Source organism: Tachyglossus aculeatus, chromosome 8 (genome assembly GCF_015852505.1).
Source record: "Tachyglossus aculeatus isolate mTacAcu1 chromosome 8, mTacAcu1.pri, whole genome shotgun sequence".
Taxonomy (NCBI): domain Eukaryota; kingdom Metazoa; phylum Chordata; class Mammalia; order Monotremata; family Tachyglossidae; genus Tachyglossus; species Tachyglossus aculeatus.
Window position 1 is genome coordinate 18,810,776 of NC_052073.1, and position 17,789 is coordinate 18,828,564.

The 17,789-nt window shown below is 61.9% G+C and overlaps 1 protein-coding gene across 1 annotated transcript in view; it reads right to left on the bottom strand.

Annotated features, from left to right (window-relative positions):
- Window positions 1-53: 53 nt before the first annotated feature.
- Window positions 54-17,789, bottom strand: part of LAMA5 (laminin subunit alpha 5) — a 128,497-nt gene continuing 110,761 nt past the window's right edge. The window contains exons 56-80 of the mRNA XM_038749884.1: window positions 17,367-17,508; window positions 16,930-17,032; window positions 16,439-16,552; window positions 15,488-15,667; window positions 14,935-15,077; window positions 14,185-14,394; window positions 13,903-14,039; window positions 13,129-13,282; window positions 12,669-12,802; window positions 11,295-11,457; window positions 10,425-10,547; window positions 9,981-10,132; window positions 8,654-8,786; window positions 8,034-8,177; window positions 7,624-7,754; window positions 6,273-6,458; window positions 6,021-6,153; window positions 5,754-5,902; window positions 5,256-5,457; window positions 4,417-4,566; window positions 3,812-3,971; window positions 3,161-3,294; window positions 2,814-2,904; window positions 1,663-1,785; window positions 54-1,117 (exon numbers count right to left, since the gene is read on the bottom strand). Of these exons, the coding sequence (XP_038605812.1) occupies window positions 960-1,117; window positions 1,663-1,785; window positions 2,814-2,904; window positions 3,161-3,294; window positions 3,812-3,971; window positions 4,417-4,566; window positions 5,256-5,457; window positions 5,754-5,902; window positions 6,021-6,153; window positions 6,273-6,458; window positions 7,624-7,754; window positions 8,034-8,177; window positions 8,654-8,786; window positions 9,981-10,132; window positions 10,425-10,547; window positions 11,295-11,457; window positions 12,669-12,802; window positions 13,129-13,282; window positions 13,903-14,039; window positions 14,185-14,394; window positions 14,935-15,077; window positions 15,488-15,667; window positions 16,439-16,552; window positions 16,930-17,032; window positions 17,367-17,508 (3,649 nt within the window). The 3' untranslated portion in view covers window positions 54-959. The remainder of the gene's footprint in view (window positions 1,118-1,662; window positions 1,786-2,813; window positions 2,905-3,160; window positions 3,295-3,811; window positions 3,972-4,416; window positions 4,567-5,255; window positions 5,458-5,753; window positions 5,903-6,020; window positions 6,154-6,272; window positions 6,459-7,623; window positions 7,755-8,033; window positions 8,178-8,653; window positions 8,787-9,980; window positions 10,133-10,424; window positions 10,548-11,294; window positions 11,458-12,668; window positions 12,803-13,128; window positions 13,283-13,902; window positions 14,040-14,184; window positions 14,395-14,934; window positions 15,078-15,487; window positions 15,668-16,438; window positions 16,553-16,929; window positions 17,033-17,366; window positions 17,509-17,789) is intronic.

Here is a 17,789-nt window from a genome sequence, read left to right on the forward strand (position 1 = left end):
AAGGTGACAGGTGCCGCCAGCCCTTTCTCCTTCCTGTCCCCCGACTCACCGAATAAGGACCTTTTTTTTTATTTCAAAAGTATGTACCAGTGATTTACAAAGCTGTCATACTACCATTTCAAAATGGTTGGGGTGGGGGCGGGAGTTCACAAAAAGTCAGAATAGAAGACGCTGTTGTTAAAAACCCATTTTACAATATTTACCCCATCATGTAAAAAAAAAAATATCAGACATAACTTAGAAATCATATTTAGGAGCAAGATTTGTCCTCTGGAGAGCTAGATATATATATATTACACACACACAAATATATAAACATAGCCATGTGTAAGTGCACCAAGTGAACTAAGTCAGGGAGAGAAGCTGCATGCTCCCAGGCCAGGAAGGGAAAACGAGTTGGGAAGCCAAAGTGGAAATAAATAGGTAGAACCAGAATGGTTCTCGGACTTCTCAAGTATTAACTAATGGCCTTGGTCGACCTCACTGTTTTGGCCACGGCCAGGGCACGGGTCCTGCCTGGAGAGCCCTAGAAGGGAGCCACCCTGAATGGCAGGGGTGGTGGGGTGGGATTAGGGGCAGCCGGAAGAGTTTGCTGTAGTCCAGCCCGCAGATGACCTGCTGGCTCTGACTTCGGAAGGGAAATGGGGCCAGCGGAGGCTGGAAAGCACCTTGAAAAGAGGGAGCCTGGCACCACAGGCTGAAGGCCGACTCTCCTGCCATGGGGTGTCTATTTGCCCCATGAACCCCCTACTCCAGGTCACTCGACCTGCGAAAGCCCCGATGCCCAAAAGTGCGCGTCTGGTGAGGATGCTAGGAAAGGGGAAGCTACGGGCCGGCCCTGGGAAGACTACAGCATCTGGCAGCCCCCACAGCCTCCAGTGGAACTGAGCAGCTCGAGTCTGCACTGCAATGGGGCGGAGGGGTAGAGGGGACAGCATCATCACTTGCGGTCAGTGGCTCTACACGGCCGGGCAGCCGTTCACTCCGACCGATCCCCGGATGGGGCCAGAGCGGCTCAGGTCCACGGGTCGCCGGTTCAGCAGCAGGTTCCTCATGCAGCCGCGGTAAGGGCGCGGGGATGGTGCCGCTGCCGGAGGCCTGCTGGTCTCTGCTGCCTCTGCAACGGGTCATGGAATAGCCACTCAGGCAGTGAGCCCGGACCCAGGCTGGCTGGCTCACTGCCGTGGGGGACGGTTGCTTCCAACGGCGGGGGGCTGAGGAGAGGGAGTTCTGGGTGGCCAAGGCTGGGGGGGGAGCGAGCGGCTGAAAGAGGCTTCCTTGTGAAAGGGGACGGGCCGTGAGGGCAACCTGTGGTGCCAGGAGAAGGGGCAGCGAGCCAAGGAGGTGGCAGAGGTGCCCGGAGCTACTGACCGGCCCCCGGAGACTAGAGGGGGGGGGGGGAAATCCAGCCTGCTCCCCCTTTTAGACTGTGAGCCCACTGTTGGGTAGGGACTGTCTCTATATGTTGCCAATTTGTACTTCAAGCGCTTAGTACAGTGCTCTGCACACAGTAAGCGCTCAATAAGTACGATTGATGATGATGATGATGATGCTCCCTCCCCGAGCCTTGGGCCCAGCACAGGTCAGGCCAACCACTTGTCTTGTGGTCTCCCTGGCGGTACCACACCCAGCTTGGGAGAGTAGGGATCGTGGTGGACTTACCGGGCAGGCCCCCGAGGTGAAGGGGCCCCTGGGGGCCGGCTGGGGAGGGCCCCAGGGAGGGGCCCACGGTCCAGTTCCCTTGGGTATCCACACGCAGCCGGATCGCCGTTCTCTCTTTGATCACTGAGGAGAAAGACGAGAGTCACACAGAGCCCCAGGTCCGGGCCCCGGCCGCCAAGCTGCCCGAGAAATCACATCTCGAAGTCCAGATGCGCAGTGCACCCGCGTCCCACCTGCCAGGGCTCAGCCCGCTGCTTTGCACAGAGTAAGCACCTGATACACATCACCGCTACTTTGCTTAATTGCACTTCCCAGCCCAAAGGCAGGCAGCAGAGCTTGGCCCTCAGGCCCATGGGAGTGGGAAGGGGAGTCTACACCCACCCCTCGGACAGATGTGGGCATTTACGCCTGCCTCCTCCCTCCCCCTTGGGCCGATGTGAGCCCACTGTTGGGTAGGGACTGTCTATATGTTGCCAACTTGTACTTCCCAAGCATTTAGTACAGTGCTCTGCACACAGTAAGCGCTCAATAAATACGATTGATGATGGCGGGAAGGCTGTCCATCCCCGTCCCCGCCTACCCTGGCAGATCCAGGGGGGAATCTACATGGCCTAAGTGTGCTCGGTCGCCTGCCCTGTCCCACCGCGGTCAGCCTGAGGCGGACCGGGTGGAGACGTCGGCCTTGCCCAGCTCGCGGCCCTCGGGGATCTGTTGAGGTTTGGGGGCTCAAGGCGAGGGGACCCCCAACAATCCTCTCTGTGACCTTGGGCAAGGGTCTCAAAAGTGGAGCAGATAAACCCGGCAGCAGGCAGGGGCTGGATGGAGGTGGGCCGCTCTCTGGCAGGACTCTCACCCGCCCCGTCCGGGTCTCTTCGGCAGGGAGGAGTGGTAGCGCCAAGCCCCAGAGGGTCATAGGCCCCTCTCCCAGCGGACCAGCACGAACGAGATGGTCCCCGGGACTGTCTGCTCCCACCTCATCTGGGAGGGGGCCGCAGCTCAGGCAGGACCCCCGCACTCTCCCCTCCCGGATGCTGGGGGAACCTGCGAGGCAGCAGGACCCACGGCCCTTTTTGAGGCGGAGCAGATCCCCGGGAGGCCCCTCTGGGTAGGAGGTGGACCTGGAAAACGGGGCCGGCCCCCGGCCGTCTCACCTGCTATCCTGTGCCACTGCCCGTCACACAGCGGCGGACCGCTCACCGATGTGGAGAATTCACCAGCCCCATCGTCGGCTTTCACCGTCACCTGGTCATGCCCGGGCAGAGAGCAACCGGGGTCACGGTGGACCCGGAGAGTAAGACGGGAGAGGGGTACCCTGAGAACGTGTCCCGTTGGAGGCTGCTGAGGGCCAAGGGCCCCCTCCCACCACCCCCAAACCAAAGAGCTTGTGCCCTCTCCAGCCGGGGGATCTGAGACAGAGAAGTGGGCCTGTCTCTCCTGCTCCCCAGCTCGTCACCCACTCTGGGCCATTCTCTCCCAGCTGCCCCCCACTCCTCCTCACCAGGTTGCGGTCAACGGAGAGGCTGAGGAAGCTCTGGGCCGGGGACCCCAGGTAGAAGACCAGACCAGTCATCGCCTGGGGACGCAGCTCCAGCTCTAGCTCCAAGTCCGGTGGCTCCTGGGCCTGGGGGAGTTCTGCAGGGCAAGAGAGGGGAGGCTGTGGGGGGAAGCGGGCCAGGATGGGCTCCTTCCAAGGGACGATCAAACGATCCAAGTCTGGGGAGGAGTCACTAGCAGGGGTTGTATGGTGGGGCACAATGCTGCCCGGGACTCGGGGGTGGGCACAGCTTGAATAGGGCTGGCTCCTGCAGGATTGCCACGGGAACCACTGGCCAGGAAGGGGTAGGAAACAGAGGACCCCAAGCGGGTCAACCTATCATTTGGAGCTGTCTGGACGCTGGAGGCCATTTTCCCAAGGATTGCCCATCTCTCCCGAGGGCTATCCCTTCTCCACTTCGCCCACCTCAGTGGCTCATCCTCCCATCGCTACCCTCCCCACCTGCTACTGCCACCATCTCGGCTTCCAGACCCCCGAGGGCACGGCGAGGACAGGGAGGGATTCGCGGGGAAGTGAGAATTGGTGGGAGGAGGGATAGAGGAGTGAAGGGAGGAGGAGAGCAGGGTCACTAGGCAGCTCTCCCAGCCCACTGACCTACTGTCACGACACCCCCATCGCTGGCGAAGAAGAGGCCCCTCTCCAGTGCCCTGGTGTAGCACGGCGTCACCCCCGCCACGTGCTTCGGGGCTCCCAGCGGCCGCCCGTTCACTCTCAGGTTCTTCAGGCAGCCGCTGAAGGTGGGGCCGAATCCCTCCTAAGGAAGAGGCCGGGGGGAGACGGGGGTGTCAGGGCCGCCACCGGGGCCTGGCCAGACAGGCCAGAAGAGAGAGGGGCCGGGTCACTGGAGGGCTGCAGTAGGGGCACCAGTCCCTCCGAAGGCAGAGCTACAGGCAAAGGCCACTTGGGCCCCACCCTCTCTTCCTTTGCCCCCAAAGGACACAGACTGGAAGAACCCTCCCAGAAGCGGGGGAACGCTTCCCCCAAAATGTGCCTGGAAGGGCCAACATCAGTGAGCCACGTGTTGGCGGAACAAGAAGCCCCTCTGGCCTTGACTCTGGGCTAAGAGTCCCGGAGACCCTCACTGACCCTCCTCCCTGCCTCCCCCAGCTACTCAGTTCCTGTCTGTCCAGCAAAGTGGGCAGTCTCCCCGCCCCAGCCCATTCCGAGGGCCTGGTGGGAGGTTGGTGGAAGTCTCTTACCGGGAGAAGAGAGGGCCCTTGGCCCCGTGGGATCCCCCCAATGTAGAAGGGCCCCGGCCCCAGCGGCCCCCCGGATTCCCCAGTGCTGCTCTGTGCCCGAAGCCCATCCAGCACCAGTTGCACCCGGTTCCGCTCCCGGCTGAAGAACACCTAAGAAGAGGGGAGAGGAGGGAAGGGGTGAGGTGATGGCAGCGGAGGGCGTCGCTCCTGCTCCTCCTTGCCTAGGACACCTTTCCCCACTCCCCTCTCCTTTCCATCCCTGGGAAAGCCTGTCCGTGGGGGTGGGGGAAGGAAAACAACCACCCAAAGACACTCCTTTGTCATCTGACACACACCTTGTCAGCCCCCCCACCCTGTGGGGAATGAGGGGCCGTGCCAGGGTTTGGAGGGGAGGGTAGCGAGAAGGAAAGATGAATGGGTGGGAGGGGTGGAGGGAGATGGATGGATGGGAGTGGCGGGTTGGGGGGGGGAAAAGATGGGGCTGAGGGTTGGGGGCCGGGGGGGGGCACTGAGCTGTAGGTCTGGGAACATTGGGCTGAAAGTTGGGGCAACACGGGGCTGCAGGTCAGGGAGCACTCAGAAGGCTGGGTCGGCAGTTGGGGGTCATAAGGCCCCGCTTCATTCTCAACTCCAGACCCCTCGAGAAGAAAAAGGACTCGGCCAGACCCATGATGGATTCCCAGGGGGTAACATTCTGACCAGCTGCTCTGGAAGGGGGGCTGACCCTCCCAGTAAGGAGAGGCCTGGGTGCGTGTGCACGCATATACGCAGACACACACACACACAACACCCCTGCTCTCTCCACCACCCCCGTGGCCCCCCAAGCACCTGCCACTCACCGTGTGCCAACGGCCAGTCTTATACCGCTTTCGGCTCCTGACTCGGAGCTGCTGCCGCCGCCGCCCAGGGTACCCGGCCAGGAGGAGAAAGTGGCCGCGGCTGACCCCCAGGAGCAGGGAGGCCCCGCCGCCCGGCGTGGGGGGCACGTAGACCAACAGCCCATCGGGGGCACTCAGACGCACGTCCATAGAGAAGCGGGTCCTGCCGAGGGGGTAGGGGGTGAGCGCGAACCGGGCGCCTCCGCTCCCCCCCACCACACCCTCCGTCTCATCTCTGTGCCCCAACCCGCGGTGATCCGCCCATCCTACGGGAAGCCGTCTGGGCTGCGGGGGGCCTGCCCGGCCCACGGGGCTCTCTCAGAACAGGGATGTTCGGTCCCCGGTTCCTCAGGGCCATCTCCAGTTGGACGACCAAAGCCACTAGCCGCTCTACCCCGCTCCTCCCGACTCCCAAACTCCACGTTCCTGGCTCGCCCAGGTCTGGAAGGGTCAAGGTACCTCTGGCGGGCAGTGTCCGGGATGGGCCCGAACTCCAAGTAGCTAGCCGGGGACCCCCAAAACTGAAAGGCGCCGCGGACGGTCTTGGGGAGGTGGCAGGCCGATTCCTGCGGGGAGCGGCGGGTGTGCAGGGCGGCCCTGCTGGGGTCCTGAGGATGAGGGAATTCGGGAACCAGTGTCACGGCCAGAGGTCAGAGCCGGGGCCAGGGGCAGGGTCAATACTCCTTCCTTCCTTCCTCCCTCCCTCCCCTGCCCTGCCCCCATCACCTTGGGTCTCCGCTGGGCCTTCCTGGGGGCAGCTCGGACCTGGTGGGGCTGGTCGGGGGCGAGGCAGCCCGTGGTGACGTTGACGCTCTCGATGCTCTGTTGCAAGTCCACCACCCACTGCGGGGCCGACTCCCTGAGACCCCACCAGGAAACCCCTCTCGTTACGGGGCAGCGGCAGGGGCTGACCCCTCCCTCTCGATCACCCCCTGCCCCGCCCTCCTTGGACCACCCCCCCGCCGCGGCCCCGCTTACCGCTTCACGAAGACGTTGCCGATGCAGCCGCGCAGGTGGCGGGGGAGGGCGCCGGACTCGGGCAGACCTCCGAGGTGGAAGCGGCGGAGGAGGCTGTCCGGCTGCGGCGGCTGGGCCGGGCCCCCTCGCTCCCGGCTCCCCGGCTCCCCGGTCGCCTGCAGCTGGTCATCTACGTACAGCCGGATGCTGGAACAAGAGGGCCCCACTTGGACGAGCTCCCGTCCGGTCGGCGGCTCCCGGGCTCCCCGGCAGCCGCCCCTCCGCCGGCCCTGGGCCCACCTCCCGTCGATGGCCACTGGTGACCCTCACGCTCTGACCCGGCGGGACGCGCCTTCCCTGCTTGGCCTGTCCGAGCTTCATTCCTGTCCCCCCTCCCTGGAAGCCCAAGCTGCCACCTCCAGGAAGCAATCTCTGATAAACCCCAGCCTACCCGCCACTATGACCATCCCACGCACCTCACCGGTCACACATTTACTTGACCACCGGGACAGATCTCATAGCTACCGTCACTCCCTTATTCACAGTTTCCCCAAGGGTCCTCTAGCTTGGAGGCTCTTTCAGGGTGGTCCCATCTAGTGCTCCTGTAGGACCCAAGGGCCAGTACTCTGACCACAGTAGCCACTTGGTAAATATCGATGGTGCTGCTGACCACGATGGGGGAGGTCTTCCCTCCACTTGGGACGTTCCCACCTTCCCCCATTCACTCTCTCCGCTGTCCCTAGTCCCTTTGGGGCTCCCCGTCCAGCCTGTGGTCAACAGGGCTTCATGGGAGCAAATAGCTGCAAGCTGCTCAGCAGCACCATTACTGGATGGAACCAATGATCCTCAGACAACCGCCATTCCTTCCTCCTAACCTTCCCCCCAGGCCCTTACCCACTCCAGTCTTCTCACCCTCGACTTTACCCAGACCGCCCCCCGAACTTGAACTGACCAGAACCCCGAGCCCGCCCCACTTCCTATTTTAACGAGAGTCTCCTCGCCGTCTGTTAGCAGTGCAGCCATGCAGACGCATGGCTGGGGTGGGCGCTGGCTGCCTCCCTCCAGATTCAGTGGCGGAGCCGGGAGCCCCGAGATTTCCTGAGCAGCAGGTAGGGCGGGTGGAGTCTGCCCTTCCCCTGTGGTCCGGGGTCTCTGCAGGTGGAGGCTACCAGCTCCTTCCAGCCTATCCTCACCCCAAACCCATCCCTGCCCAATCCCGGCACCCCGGGTTGGGGAGGGGGCTCTGAAGATGGGCAGACAGAGGCAACAACCCCAAGGCCAGACCCTCCCATGACCCTTGACCCCCCCTTCCCGGGGCAGGGGTCTACTCTCTGGGGAAGGAGAGAAGGATGGAAGGAAGGGCCACACCTACCCTGTGGGGTCACTGTAGAAGGCAACATAATGACCGGCCCCATCGGCGAATACAGCTTTGGTGGTCAACGTCTTCTTGAGGCACTGCAGTGCCACCCGGCCACGCTGCAGGACCACCTGGCACGTCCCCTCCTGGCACAGAAGGGCCCAGGCAGCACGATGTGGGTGAGGGGGCACGGAGGAAGCTTCCTGGGCCCAGGTGCTAGGGAGGAGGACCCTTGGGGACAGGTTAGGGCTTAGGAGTCCAAGAGATGCTCTAGGAGACTTTGGTTAGACTCCGGAAGCATTTGCTGTAAGGACGGGACGGGAGGCACCGAGCTGGGGGAGGCTGGAGAGGTCACAGAGGTTGGGAGGGGGTCCAAGAAGGTGGGCAAGATGCAAGTAGGGAGGGGGAGGGCAGCAGGGAGATACCGGGGCAGCGTGGTAGTATAGCAGCCCGTCCTCCTGGCTGGAGCGGAAGCCGAAACCCGTGTAGAAATTTCCAATCAGGGAGGGGATGTCGCGCAGGCCCAGCGTGAGGTAGCCGTGGCCATGGAAGGCCATGGAGCGAGTGATCTGGGGGAAGGAACCGGGGGAAAAGGGTCTCGGGACCACAGCCCCTTCCCCTCCACAACAGGTGCCCTTAACCTCGTAGGCGGAGGGTGGGGAAGGGTGACAGTCCCCTGGAGTCCCTGGGGAGCGCTGAGGAGGAAGAGAGGGTGAGGCGGAGGAGGGACTCTGTGTGAACACACACATGGAAACCAGCTCAGAAGGGCCCAGGGAATCACCAGGAGTCCGGCCCTCGCCTCCTCTCCCGCGTTCCCCTCCCCGACACCCTCCTCTAGCGCTGTCTGGGCTGGCCGGGCTGCTCGGAACCATTCTGGGAGCCTGCCCGCGGGAATGCCCAGCATACTCCCCAGCTTTCTACTCTTTTCAGAGGGGACCTGAGGCCACGGAGGGAGGGGAAGGACGCGGGCCCTGGGTGGGGGAGGAGGGATGGGAAGGGAGGGCTGTGGTCCCGGGAGGAGGGGGAGGCCGGGGGCCTCACTCACCAGGAGGTCGGAGGTACAGCCGGAGCTGATACCTGTCGTGTTCAGACGCTTCAGGTCCACGTATTTGCCCAGAGCCTTCAGGCCCTTCACACAGCCCCGGATGGAGCCGCCAGTGGGGAAGAGAGCCTGCAGGCTGGAGAGGTGGTTTGGAGGGGGGGAAGGCCCAGATGTGTGGGTGGGGGGGCGGGACATGGGATAGGACCAAGGGGAGAGGCAATGGAGACAGTGCAAGGGCAGGGCGAGGGGAGGGTGCCTTCTTGGCTGTCCAGCCAGGAGCGGCAGCCAGAAGGGATCTCATGACTGATCCTAGACTGGGACAGGGGCCCGGGAGCAGCAGGTGGAGGGTCCCAGCACCCGAGCCCAACAGCTACTTGCTCCCTCTTTGTGGGAGAGAACTAATTCAGGTCCTAGGAGTGAGGCAGAATGCAGGCCGCACTCATTCATTTCCACCTCGGGGCAGGCGGTGGTGGGCGAGGTGGTGGCAGGCTGCTAAGTTTCCACATTGTGCAGAAGGAATTGCACTGGGGCAGGGGATGGAGGAGTTGGGGGCTGCAGGCGGGAAGACTTCTGGGAGTGGCAGGCCAGGGGTGGGGCAGGACCCAGCAAGCAGCTTTCCTCTCCCTGCCTGGAATTCCCTCCCCTTCCCACCTTCAAATCCTCCGTCCAAGAGACCTTCCTCGGTCAATCCCTTATCTCCCTGGCAGTGACATCTCAAGGGCTCCCTTGGCACTCAAGTGCGGGAGAGAGATACACACGAGCAAGGAACTGTCTGTTAATTCTGCTGTGTTGTACTCTCCCAAGCGCTCTATTCTATTTATTTTATTTTGTTAGTACGTTTGGTTTTGTTCTCTGTCTCCCCCTTTTAGACTGTGAGCCCACTGTTGGGTAGGGACCGTCTCTAGATGTTGCCAATTTGTACTTCCCAAGCGCTCAGTACAGTGCTCTGCACATAGTAAGCGCTCAATAAATACGATTGATGATGATAGTACGGTGCTCTGTGCACAGCACTCGATACCACTGATTGATTGATAGCTGATTGTTAGGGCAGGCATCACGGTGGAGGATTGGGGGGAGACGGGGACCACAATACAGCTCTCCGTCCTGCCCCGCCATGCCCAAGGTTGGCTCAATAAAGCCTGCTGCTGCTGCTTCTGCCATGGCAGACAGGGAAGGGGATGGCACAAACCCAGCTGAGGGAGGAGACTGCAGGCTTCTCAGAGGGGGGGAAACGGGCTGACTTGTGCCTGTGGTGCTCTCTGAATTGGGGTTTTTCGCTTGGGCAGATGCGCGGTAAATGCGGCTGACCGGCGGGGGTGGAGTGTCTTACCTTGTGGGGAGCTGGGCCGGTGGGACCCCCCCAAGGTAGTAGGCGGTGGCTTGCTCCAGGGAGTTCTCCTGCTCCACGGTGAAGACAGTGGCTCGCTCCAGGCGCACCAGGATCCGCTTCTTCCCCGTCATCCCCAGGAGGAAAATCTGGATCTGCTTCCGCAGGGGCCGGGTGGCGGACAGAAGCGGGGACGGATGTGAGGGCGGGGAGGAGATGAGGAGTGGGAGACGACGGAGAGACCGGGGGGGGGCCCTGAACTCAGGACCCAGTGAGGCTGGACTTCAACCCGGCTATTCAGAGCTCCGCTACCGCCCCACTGATGCCCTCTACCCCCAACTGCCCCACCCTCAATCTCACTCTGCCTCCGCCCTGCCACCCCCAGCTTCTCTCCAGACCAAAAAAAAAGACCAGAAGGAGAGGTGCAGTGGGGTCGGGGTACGTTACCGCTTTGTTGGTAGTGCTCAGGAGCGGAGGCTCGTGGGACGGCCTGGCCTGCTGCAGCCCCGTGTTGAAGTCATAGTAGAGGACGAGGACTCCCTGCCGCACTGCCAGGCACAGGAACTGGTCCTGGGGACGAACCGGGGGAGAGGGTTAAAGTGGGAAGGGAGAGCAATGGAGATTGGGAGAAAGAAGGGATGGGAACACAACCACGGAAGAAGAGAGATGGAGGGAGAGGCAAAATGAAGGAAAGAGGACGACTGGAAGCAGAGGAGGGGAGGAGAAGCAGAGGAGGGGAGGAGGAGGAAAAGGGGCAGGGGAAGGTCCCTATGTATATATATATGTGCATACATATAAAAAACACACACTAAAATAGTGATATTCTAGGGGGACATTCTAGGTAGGGGGAGGAGTAGAGAGGAGTAGGAGGAAGCGGAATCAATCAATCAATCAATCATATTTATTGAGCACTTACTATGTGCAGAGCACTGTACTAAGCGCTTGGGAAGTACAAATTGGCAACCCATAGAGACAGTCCCTACCCAACATTGGGCTTACAGTCTAAAAGAATAATAATGATGGCATTTATTAAGCGCTTACTATGTGCAAAGCCCTGTTCTAAGCGCTGGGGGGGGGAATACAAGGTGATCAGGTTGTCCCACGCGGGGCTCACAATCTTAATCCCCATTTTACAGGTGAGGTGACTGAGGCTCAGAGAAGTTAAGTGACTTGCCCAAGGTCACAAAGCAGACGTGTGGCAGAGGCGGGATTCGAACCCATGACCTCTGACTCCAAAGCCCGGGCTCTTTCCAGTGAGCCACGCTGGAATGGGGGGAATGGGAGGAGGAGCAGGAGGAGGGGCGCCGGGGAGCCTGCCTGGTGCTTCAAGAAGAAGATGATTCCGTCAGAGGAGACGAGGCGCAGCTCCTGCTCAAAGCGCTTGGTGGGGCTGAGCTGGCTCTCGATCCCGATGCGCGCGTAGCCAGTCCCGTCCAGGTAGGAGCCATCCGTGAGCCAGGGGTCCCCGGTGGACTTGGACCTGGGGGCAAAGGGCGGGAGGGGCCGCGGGTTACAGGCAGGCAGTGCCGCCGGACCTCATTCCCTCCCCTCCCACCTGCCTGCCTGCCCCGGGTCCACTGAGAAACCCTGCTCCGTCCACAGCTGAAACAACACAGAAATGTGACGGGCAGGGGACTATGGGCAGCCTGCTACTGAGGTGGCCTGTTAATGAGCAAGGATAGACACTGGGCTGCGGGCGGCCCGCTACAGAGCACCAACAGACGCAACCTGGAAGTCAGCACTGATAAATAATGGGCTGTGGGTGGCCCACGCTAATGACCGGATAGACAGTGGGCTGTGGGTGGCTCGCTAATAATGACCGGGTAAACAGTGGGCTGCAGGTGGCTTGTTAATGAGCGTGGCCCTTCCTGAAGCCAGGATCCGGATGCAATTCAATCGTATTTATTGAGCGCTTACTGTGTGTAAAGCACTGTACTAAGCGCTTGAGGCTGCTGGAGAGGAAGGAGGGCGAGCAAAAGAAAAACACATTGCTTGAGCTGACCGCTGCCAGCAGACGTTCAGAGGCTGGGGCCCAGCTGGGGCCTCTGAGGGGCTGCTGTTATCTACAAGGCTGCATTAACAAGGCCCCTCACCTCCCCGCATCTCCTCCCCTCGCCGCTTGCCTTCCCGCATCCCCCAAAGATGGTCGGTCTGTCCTGAGCCACCCGGTCCAGGCCGGGATGGGTCCATCCGGGTTCACCGGTGGCTTGAGGAGAACCCAATCTCAGCGGCCGGCAAAGTCCCAGACCCGTGGGCCCACGAGGCAAAGAGCCAATGCCCCCCTGGGCCAGAACTTTGGGCCCAATTTCTCCAAAGTCACCCAGACTTCAGGTGTCCGCTCCAACCCAGGCCCTGCTCGATCACAGCCACTTCATCGGTAGTTACGCTCATGGCTGTTGTGGGGGGAAAGGGAGGGAAAAAGGAGAGGGAAGGGGAAGAATCTGGGAAAGGAAAACAGAAGGGGCAGGATGGGGAGGAGGGAGAGAAGGAGAAAAAGGAAAGAGAGAGAAGGGGAGGAGGGGGAGGAAGGGAAGAGGAGATGGAGGAGAGAGAGAAGGGGGAGGAAGGAGATAAAGGGAAGAGGGAGAGAAGGGGAGGACGGGGAGAAAGGGCGAAGGAAGAGAAGTGAAGAAGGGAGAGAGGACAAGAAGGGTGAGGAGGGCAGAGTGGAGGGGAGCCCTGAGTCCTTGCCTGGCACAGGGCTTGTCGGTGGCTGTGTCCAGCTGGAAGGTGTTGAGGAAGTTGTACAGACTGATGACCTCCTGGTTCAGTGTGTCCACCTCGATGCAGCCTTGGTAGCCAGGGAACCGCAAGGGCTCTGGAGGCTGAGGGGAAGGAAACCCCGCATGAAGACGCGGAGGGGCGAGGGGGGCAACCGGGACCCCTGGGTCTCTCGGCTGCTGAGGTTGGGGGGGAAATCCCGGGGAGGGCCACCGAGCCCCAAGAAGAAGAAATGGGCTTGAGCTGCTCCAGCAGGAGAGGTTCAGGGTAGACCCCCCGGAAGGATCCCGGGAAGCCGTGGAGGCTTGGCCCGGCGGGGGTGCCCGGACGTTTTCCCCGTGTGTGCTGCGTGAGTGAGTTGCGTGCGTGTGCGTGCAGTGGCAACGGGCGACAAGGATCCCGGCACCAGAGGTCCCGGTGGCAGTCTCACCGTGAAGCCGGAGGGGTAGCCGCCCACGTAGAAGACAAAGTTGTGGGGCTGGAAGTTGAGCAGCCCCTGGTCCCCCGGGGACACGCCGTCCGCCTTGGTCTCGTGCACCGTCTGCTTCTCCAAAGTCACCGACATGTGTCCGAACTGCAGAGTCCTGGGGGCCGTCGGAAGGGTCAGCCCTCTGACCCCATGCCCACCCTTGCTACCACCCTCCCCATTAATCCTGGCAAGCCCGCTCCCGGCTCAAGGGCTTAAGTATCCCGATTGCCCCACTCCCTCACCCGCCCTACCCTGAATCCTCCCTGCTCAGTTCAGCCTAACCCTTTCTGCTTGCCGGAGGCTTGAAGAGCCCTGGGGGAAGGTGGGGGGTGAAGGAGATATGGCGCACGTGTGTTTGGGTAGGTGTGTATGCATGTGTGCTGCCTGCTCTCTCTCCCGCACCCTGTTTGCTGTCTGGCCACCCGGTTAACGGAAACACGGAGAACGTGGGGAGAAGCAACTGCTGGCGGGAGACCAAAGCCGGTAACCGGGAGCTCCATCAGACTGTAAAATACTCTGAGGGCAGGGTCGGATCAGGACATCTGCTTCTACTTACTGTGTGCTCTTAGCGGCTTACTACACTGCGCTGCACACAATTGGCTCCCAATAATTCTGATGATTGAATGATCTGTTTCGCCCCCGCTCCCTCCCCAATCCCCCAACCACTCTGGGGTCCTCCAGATCCTGAAAACCCAGGGCGGCTGGGAGAGAGGAAGGGGGCCAATCGCCCGGTACCTGTCGATGTTAACCATGGCAAACTGCTCTCCGATGTCCTCGTCGACGGTCACCACGGTGGGCGGCTGCTCTCCGAGCCGGTAGACCCACTGGACTCTGTGGTCCCTCAGCAGCACCCCCATGTAGTCTCCGGTGGCCTGGAGGGTCCGGAGGCCTGAGACTCGGTCTCCCCCTCCCCTCGGAGGGAGGCCCGGGTACCTCCCTGCTGCTGATGGGCCCCCGGCCCAGCCGGGCAGCGGGACCTCTCACACCTCCTACCTCTCCAGGGGGGACCTCACTCACCTCCCGACTTCCCAGGTAGAGGACAAACTGGGCCTCGGGGGGCTGGTCCGGCTGCGGGGGCTGCTGGGGAGGCCGCTGCGGGGGCTTCCTGGGGGCCTGTGGGTTCTGGATGTAGAACTTGAGAGCGGTGTAGGCGGCCAGGTCCTGCAGGTCCAGGGGGGGCCGCAGCTGCACGCCCGACTGCCCGTTGAACTTCATTGGGACCTTCACCTGGACCCGAGAGCCAAAACCGTGAGCCTGGGCAGGACACTGGAGCCCGGCGCTGGGGGTTGGGGTGGGGGCGTCGAGGGCCAGGGCAGGGCCCGGAGCCTGGGATGGCAACGGGGCAGGAGAGAGGGGCTGGAGCCAGATGTCGGGACCAGGGCGAGGCGCTGGGTGTCAGGCATTGTTTTGGAGCAACTACCCGAAGGGGAAGGAGATGGAGAGGAGACACAGAAGGTCCCACCAGCTGGGGAGGTGCAGCAGCGGGAGGTGGGGTTCGGCCCACTGCCGCTCTTTCCCGACTCCAGAGTGACCAGTCTCCCTCACCCTCAATCTGGGCCAATCGATCCTCGAAACCCAGGCTCTGGGCAAGCCGGGGACGGCGAGGACCTGGGCCCTGAGCGTGCTTTGACTAGGTAGGAGAAAGCCAGGATGTGCCTGGGCACCTTGCCAGGGGAAGATTGCCGGGGACGGGGGTAAGCCCGGACACCTTGCTGGGGGTTGGGTGCCGGGGGGCTGAGGGGAGGAGGGCCAGGGTGCGGGGCCCACCTTGTTGGCGGTGTTGCGGGCCTGCGTGATGAGCTGTCGCACACGCAGGATGCTCTCCGACAGGCTGGCGTTCCGGCTCCTCCTGTTCTCCACGCGGCTCAGCTGGGCCAGCAGCTGGGGCAGCGTCTTCTCCAGGCTGGACACTGCAGGACGGGACCCGTGGAGGGCAGGGGAGGGGACGGCAGTGGGGAGCAGGGAGGACAGTGGGTCGGTCTGAGGCTCTTACAGCCAAGGCTGGCCGCTGCAGATTCTGGCCTGCGAGGGAGTTGGGGGACTGGACGCTCAGACCTCCCGCCAGCCCTGGGGGGTGCCAGGCCCTCAACACCAGCCCCTCCCCGGCTCAGCTTCTTCCTCTCCGCTGACACCGAACCGGGCCCGATCTCTGTCTCTCAGGCCGGAACCTGGGGTGAGGGCTTGGAGGCTGATGGGTGACTCCTCCCTCCTCCTCTTCCTCCCCCTCCACTTCCCTGCCAGGCCCAGGTGGTTCCGGCAGGAACGGGAGCGGGAGTAGAGGAGGCGAGGACGCGGATGGCGTCCGGGGCGCCGGTCCCACCTGAGCGTCCGGCCTCCTCCACGGCCCGGTCCAGGTCGGGGCCCCTCAGCCCACCGTACTGCCGCTGCCACAGCTCCAGCTGCTCCTGCATATCCCGCAGCGCCGACATCGTCCGTGCCGCCGTGGCGTTGGCCTCCGCCGCCTGCGCCTTGGCCTGGGCGATCCTCCCGCTCGTCCCGTCTGCGGGGGTCGGCGGGGGACTGAGTGGGCGGCGGGGATCGGCCCCGTGGCCCCCCGCCCCGGGCGGCCCTCCCCACAGCCCGGAGCTTCCCGCAGGGTCGGCAACCCTCTCCGAGCCTGCCGGCGGGGGCGGGAGAAGGTCCCGGGAGGGTGCCGCGGGCTCTGAATCAATCCATGGTATTTATTGAGCACTTACTGTGTGCACAGCACTGTGCTAAACGCTTGGGAGAGTATGATACAACCAAGTTCATAGATACGTTCCCTGCCCACAGTAAGCTTACAGTCTAGATGGGGACAACATCCCTCTCGCCCCCTCCATCCCCCCATCTTACCTCCTTCCTTTCCCCACAGCACCTGTATATACGTATATATGTTTGTACATATTTATTACTCTACTTATTTTACTTGTACATACCTATTCTATTTATTTTATTTTGTTAGTATGTTTGGTTTTGGTTTCTGTCTCCCCCTTCTAGACTGTGAGCCCACTGTTGGGTAGGGACCGTCTCTACATGTTGCCAACTTGTACTTCCCAAGTGCTTAGTACAGTGCTCTGCACACAGTAAGTGCTCAATAATTATAATTGACTGATTGATTGATTCATCAGGGATCCCGACTGGCCCACGGATGGTCTTTCCTGCCTGCTTGCCCAGGCAGGAATATGGAAAGAAAACTAGCTGAACATGGGAAGAAAACTAAAGGAAACCAGCCCAGGCCCCGGAAGAGGAGAATTCACCCCGACCGCCACCCGCCGGGCCCCACTCTCCGCACCTCCGTCCATGGCCAGCATGTCCTTCAGGGCTCCCAGCCGAGTGCTCAGCTCCTCCTTCTTGACCCTCAAGTTCTCCAGCTTGACCTGGGCGCTCTGCAGGGTATTCCTCACCACTGGGTGGAAAGGGCAGGGACGAGGTGGGGACCGCGAGGTTTGGGAGGCCGAAGACAAAAAGGGGAACCCCAGAGAAGGGTGGGAGCCCAAAGGGCACATCAGAAGCATACAGCAGCCACAGAGACGATCAGAAACACATAGAGAAGCTCAATGAGAGTCAGGAAGTGAATGAAGTGTGGGGAGAGACCCGAAGCAAGATGCACACACACACACCAAATTTTAAACTCCTATTTCTCCCCGCAGGCTCCCAGGGACGTCATCGTGGGGCCGGCGAGCCTCATGGTGGACATCCAAGACTCCGGTTTGGGATTCTGCCTCCGGGAGCCCAACCCCAGGCCCACACCCAAGGCACCTCTGCGTTGGCCCCGCGTCTCACCCCAGCTCAGCTTCTTCTGCTCCCTCTGCACAGCCTCCTCCAGCACGCTACTGTTCTCCCTAAGCTCGCGAGCCCGGCTGCCCAGCTGGTCCCGCACAACCACCTGTGTGCAACACACACACACACAAAAAAAAAAAAAACCACACCTGTTTCCTGTGCTCCTAAGAGAGGAGGGCAGGGCAGGGGCCTCAGCAGGCTACAGTCTGATGGGGAAGGTTGCCAGCTGCCACCAGCTCAGCCAGGAAGTACATGCCAAAGGCACGCTTAGGGCATCAAGGGTGAGGTAGGTTGTCCCCCGTGTGCCTCTGGACTTCAGAGACCACCACCCCCAAAAGTCATCTCCAAAGTACCACCGCGATCTCTGCTGCACGCCCCTGGCCTGAAAGGGTGGAGCTGGGGCGGTGCTGGAGGTAGGAGTCGAGGCCGGGCGTACGTACCGCCCACACGTCCGTGGCATTGAGCAGGGCCTGGCGGGCCGCGCTCTCGGCCTCCTTGACGGCCTGGATGATGCTGGCGTAGGCGTTGGAGGCTTCGATCGCCCGCTGGATGAACCTGTCCTGGTTGGTGTCGCGGATGATGCTGCGGGGGTCACCGGGGGCCAGGGTCAGCCCGCAGCGGGTGGCGGGGTGGGGGTCCAGGGTAAGGAGAGGGCCGGGGGTGGGTGAGCCCTCAAAGGGGAAGCAGGCAGGGTGCTGGGGTCAGAAGAGTCGGCCCCGTGGCCGGCACATGCAGCGGGAAGAGCTCGGGCCTCGGAGTTCTGATCCCACCTCTGCCCCCGGCCTGGTCCGTGACTTCGGACAAGTCATTTAACCTCTCTGTTTCCTTCACTGTAAAATGGGAACAAGAATACCTCGGCCTTT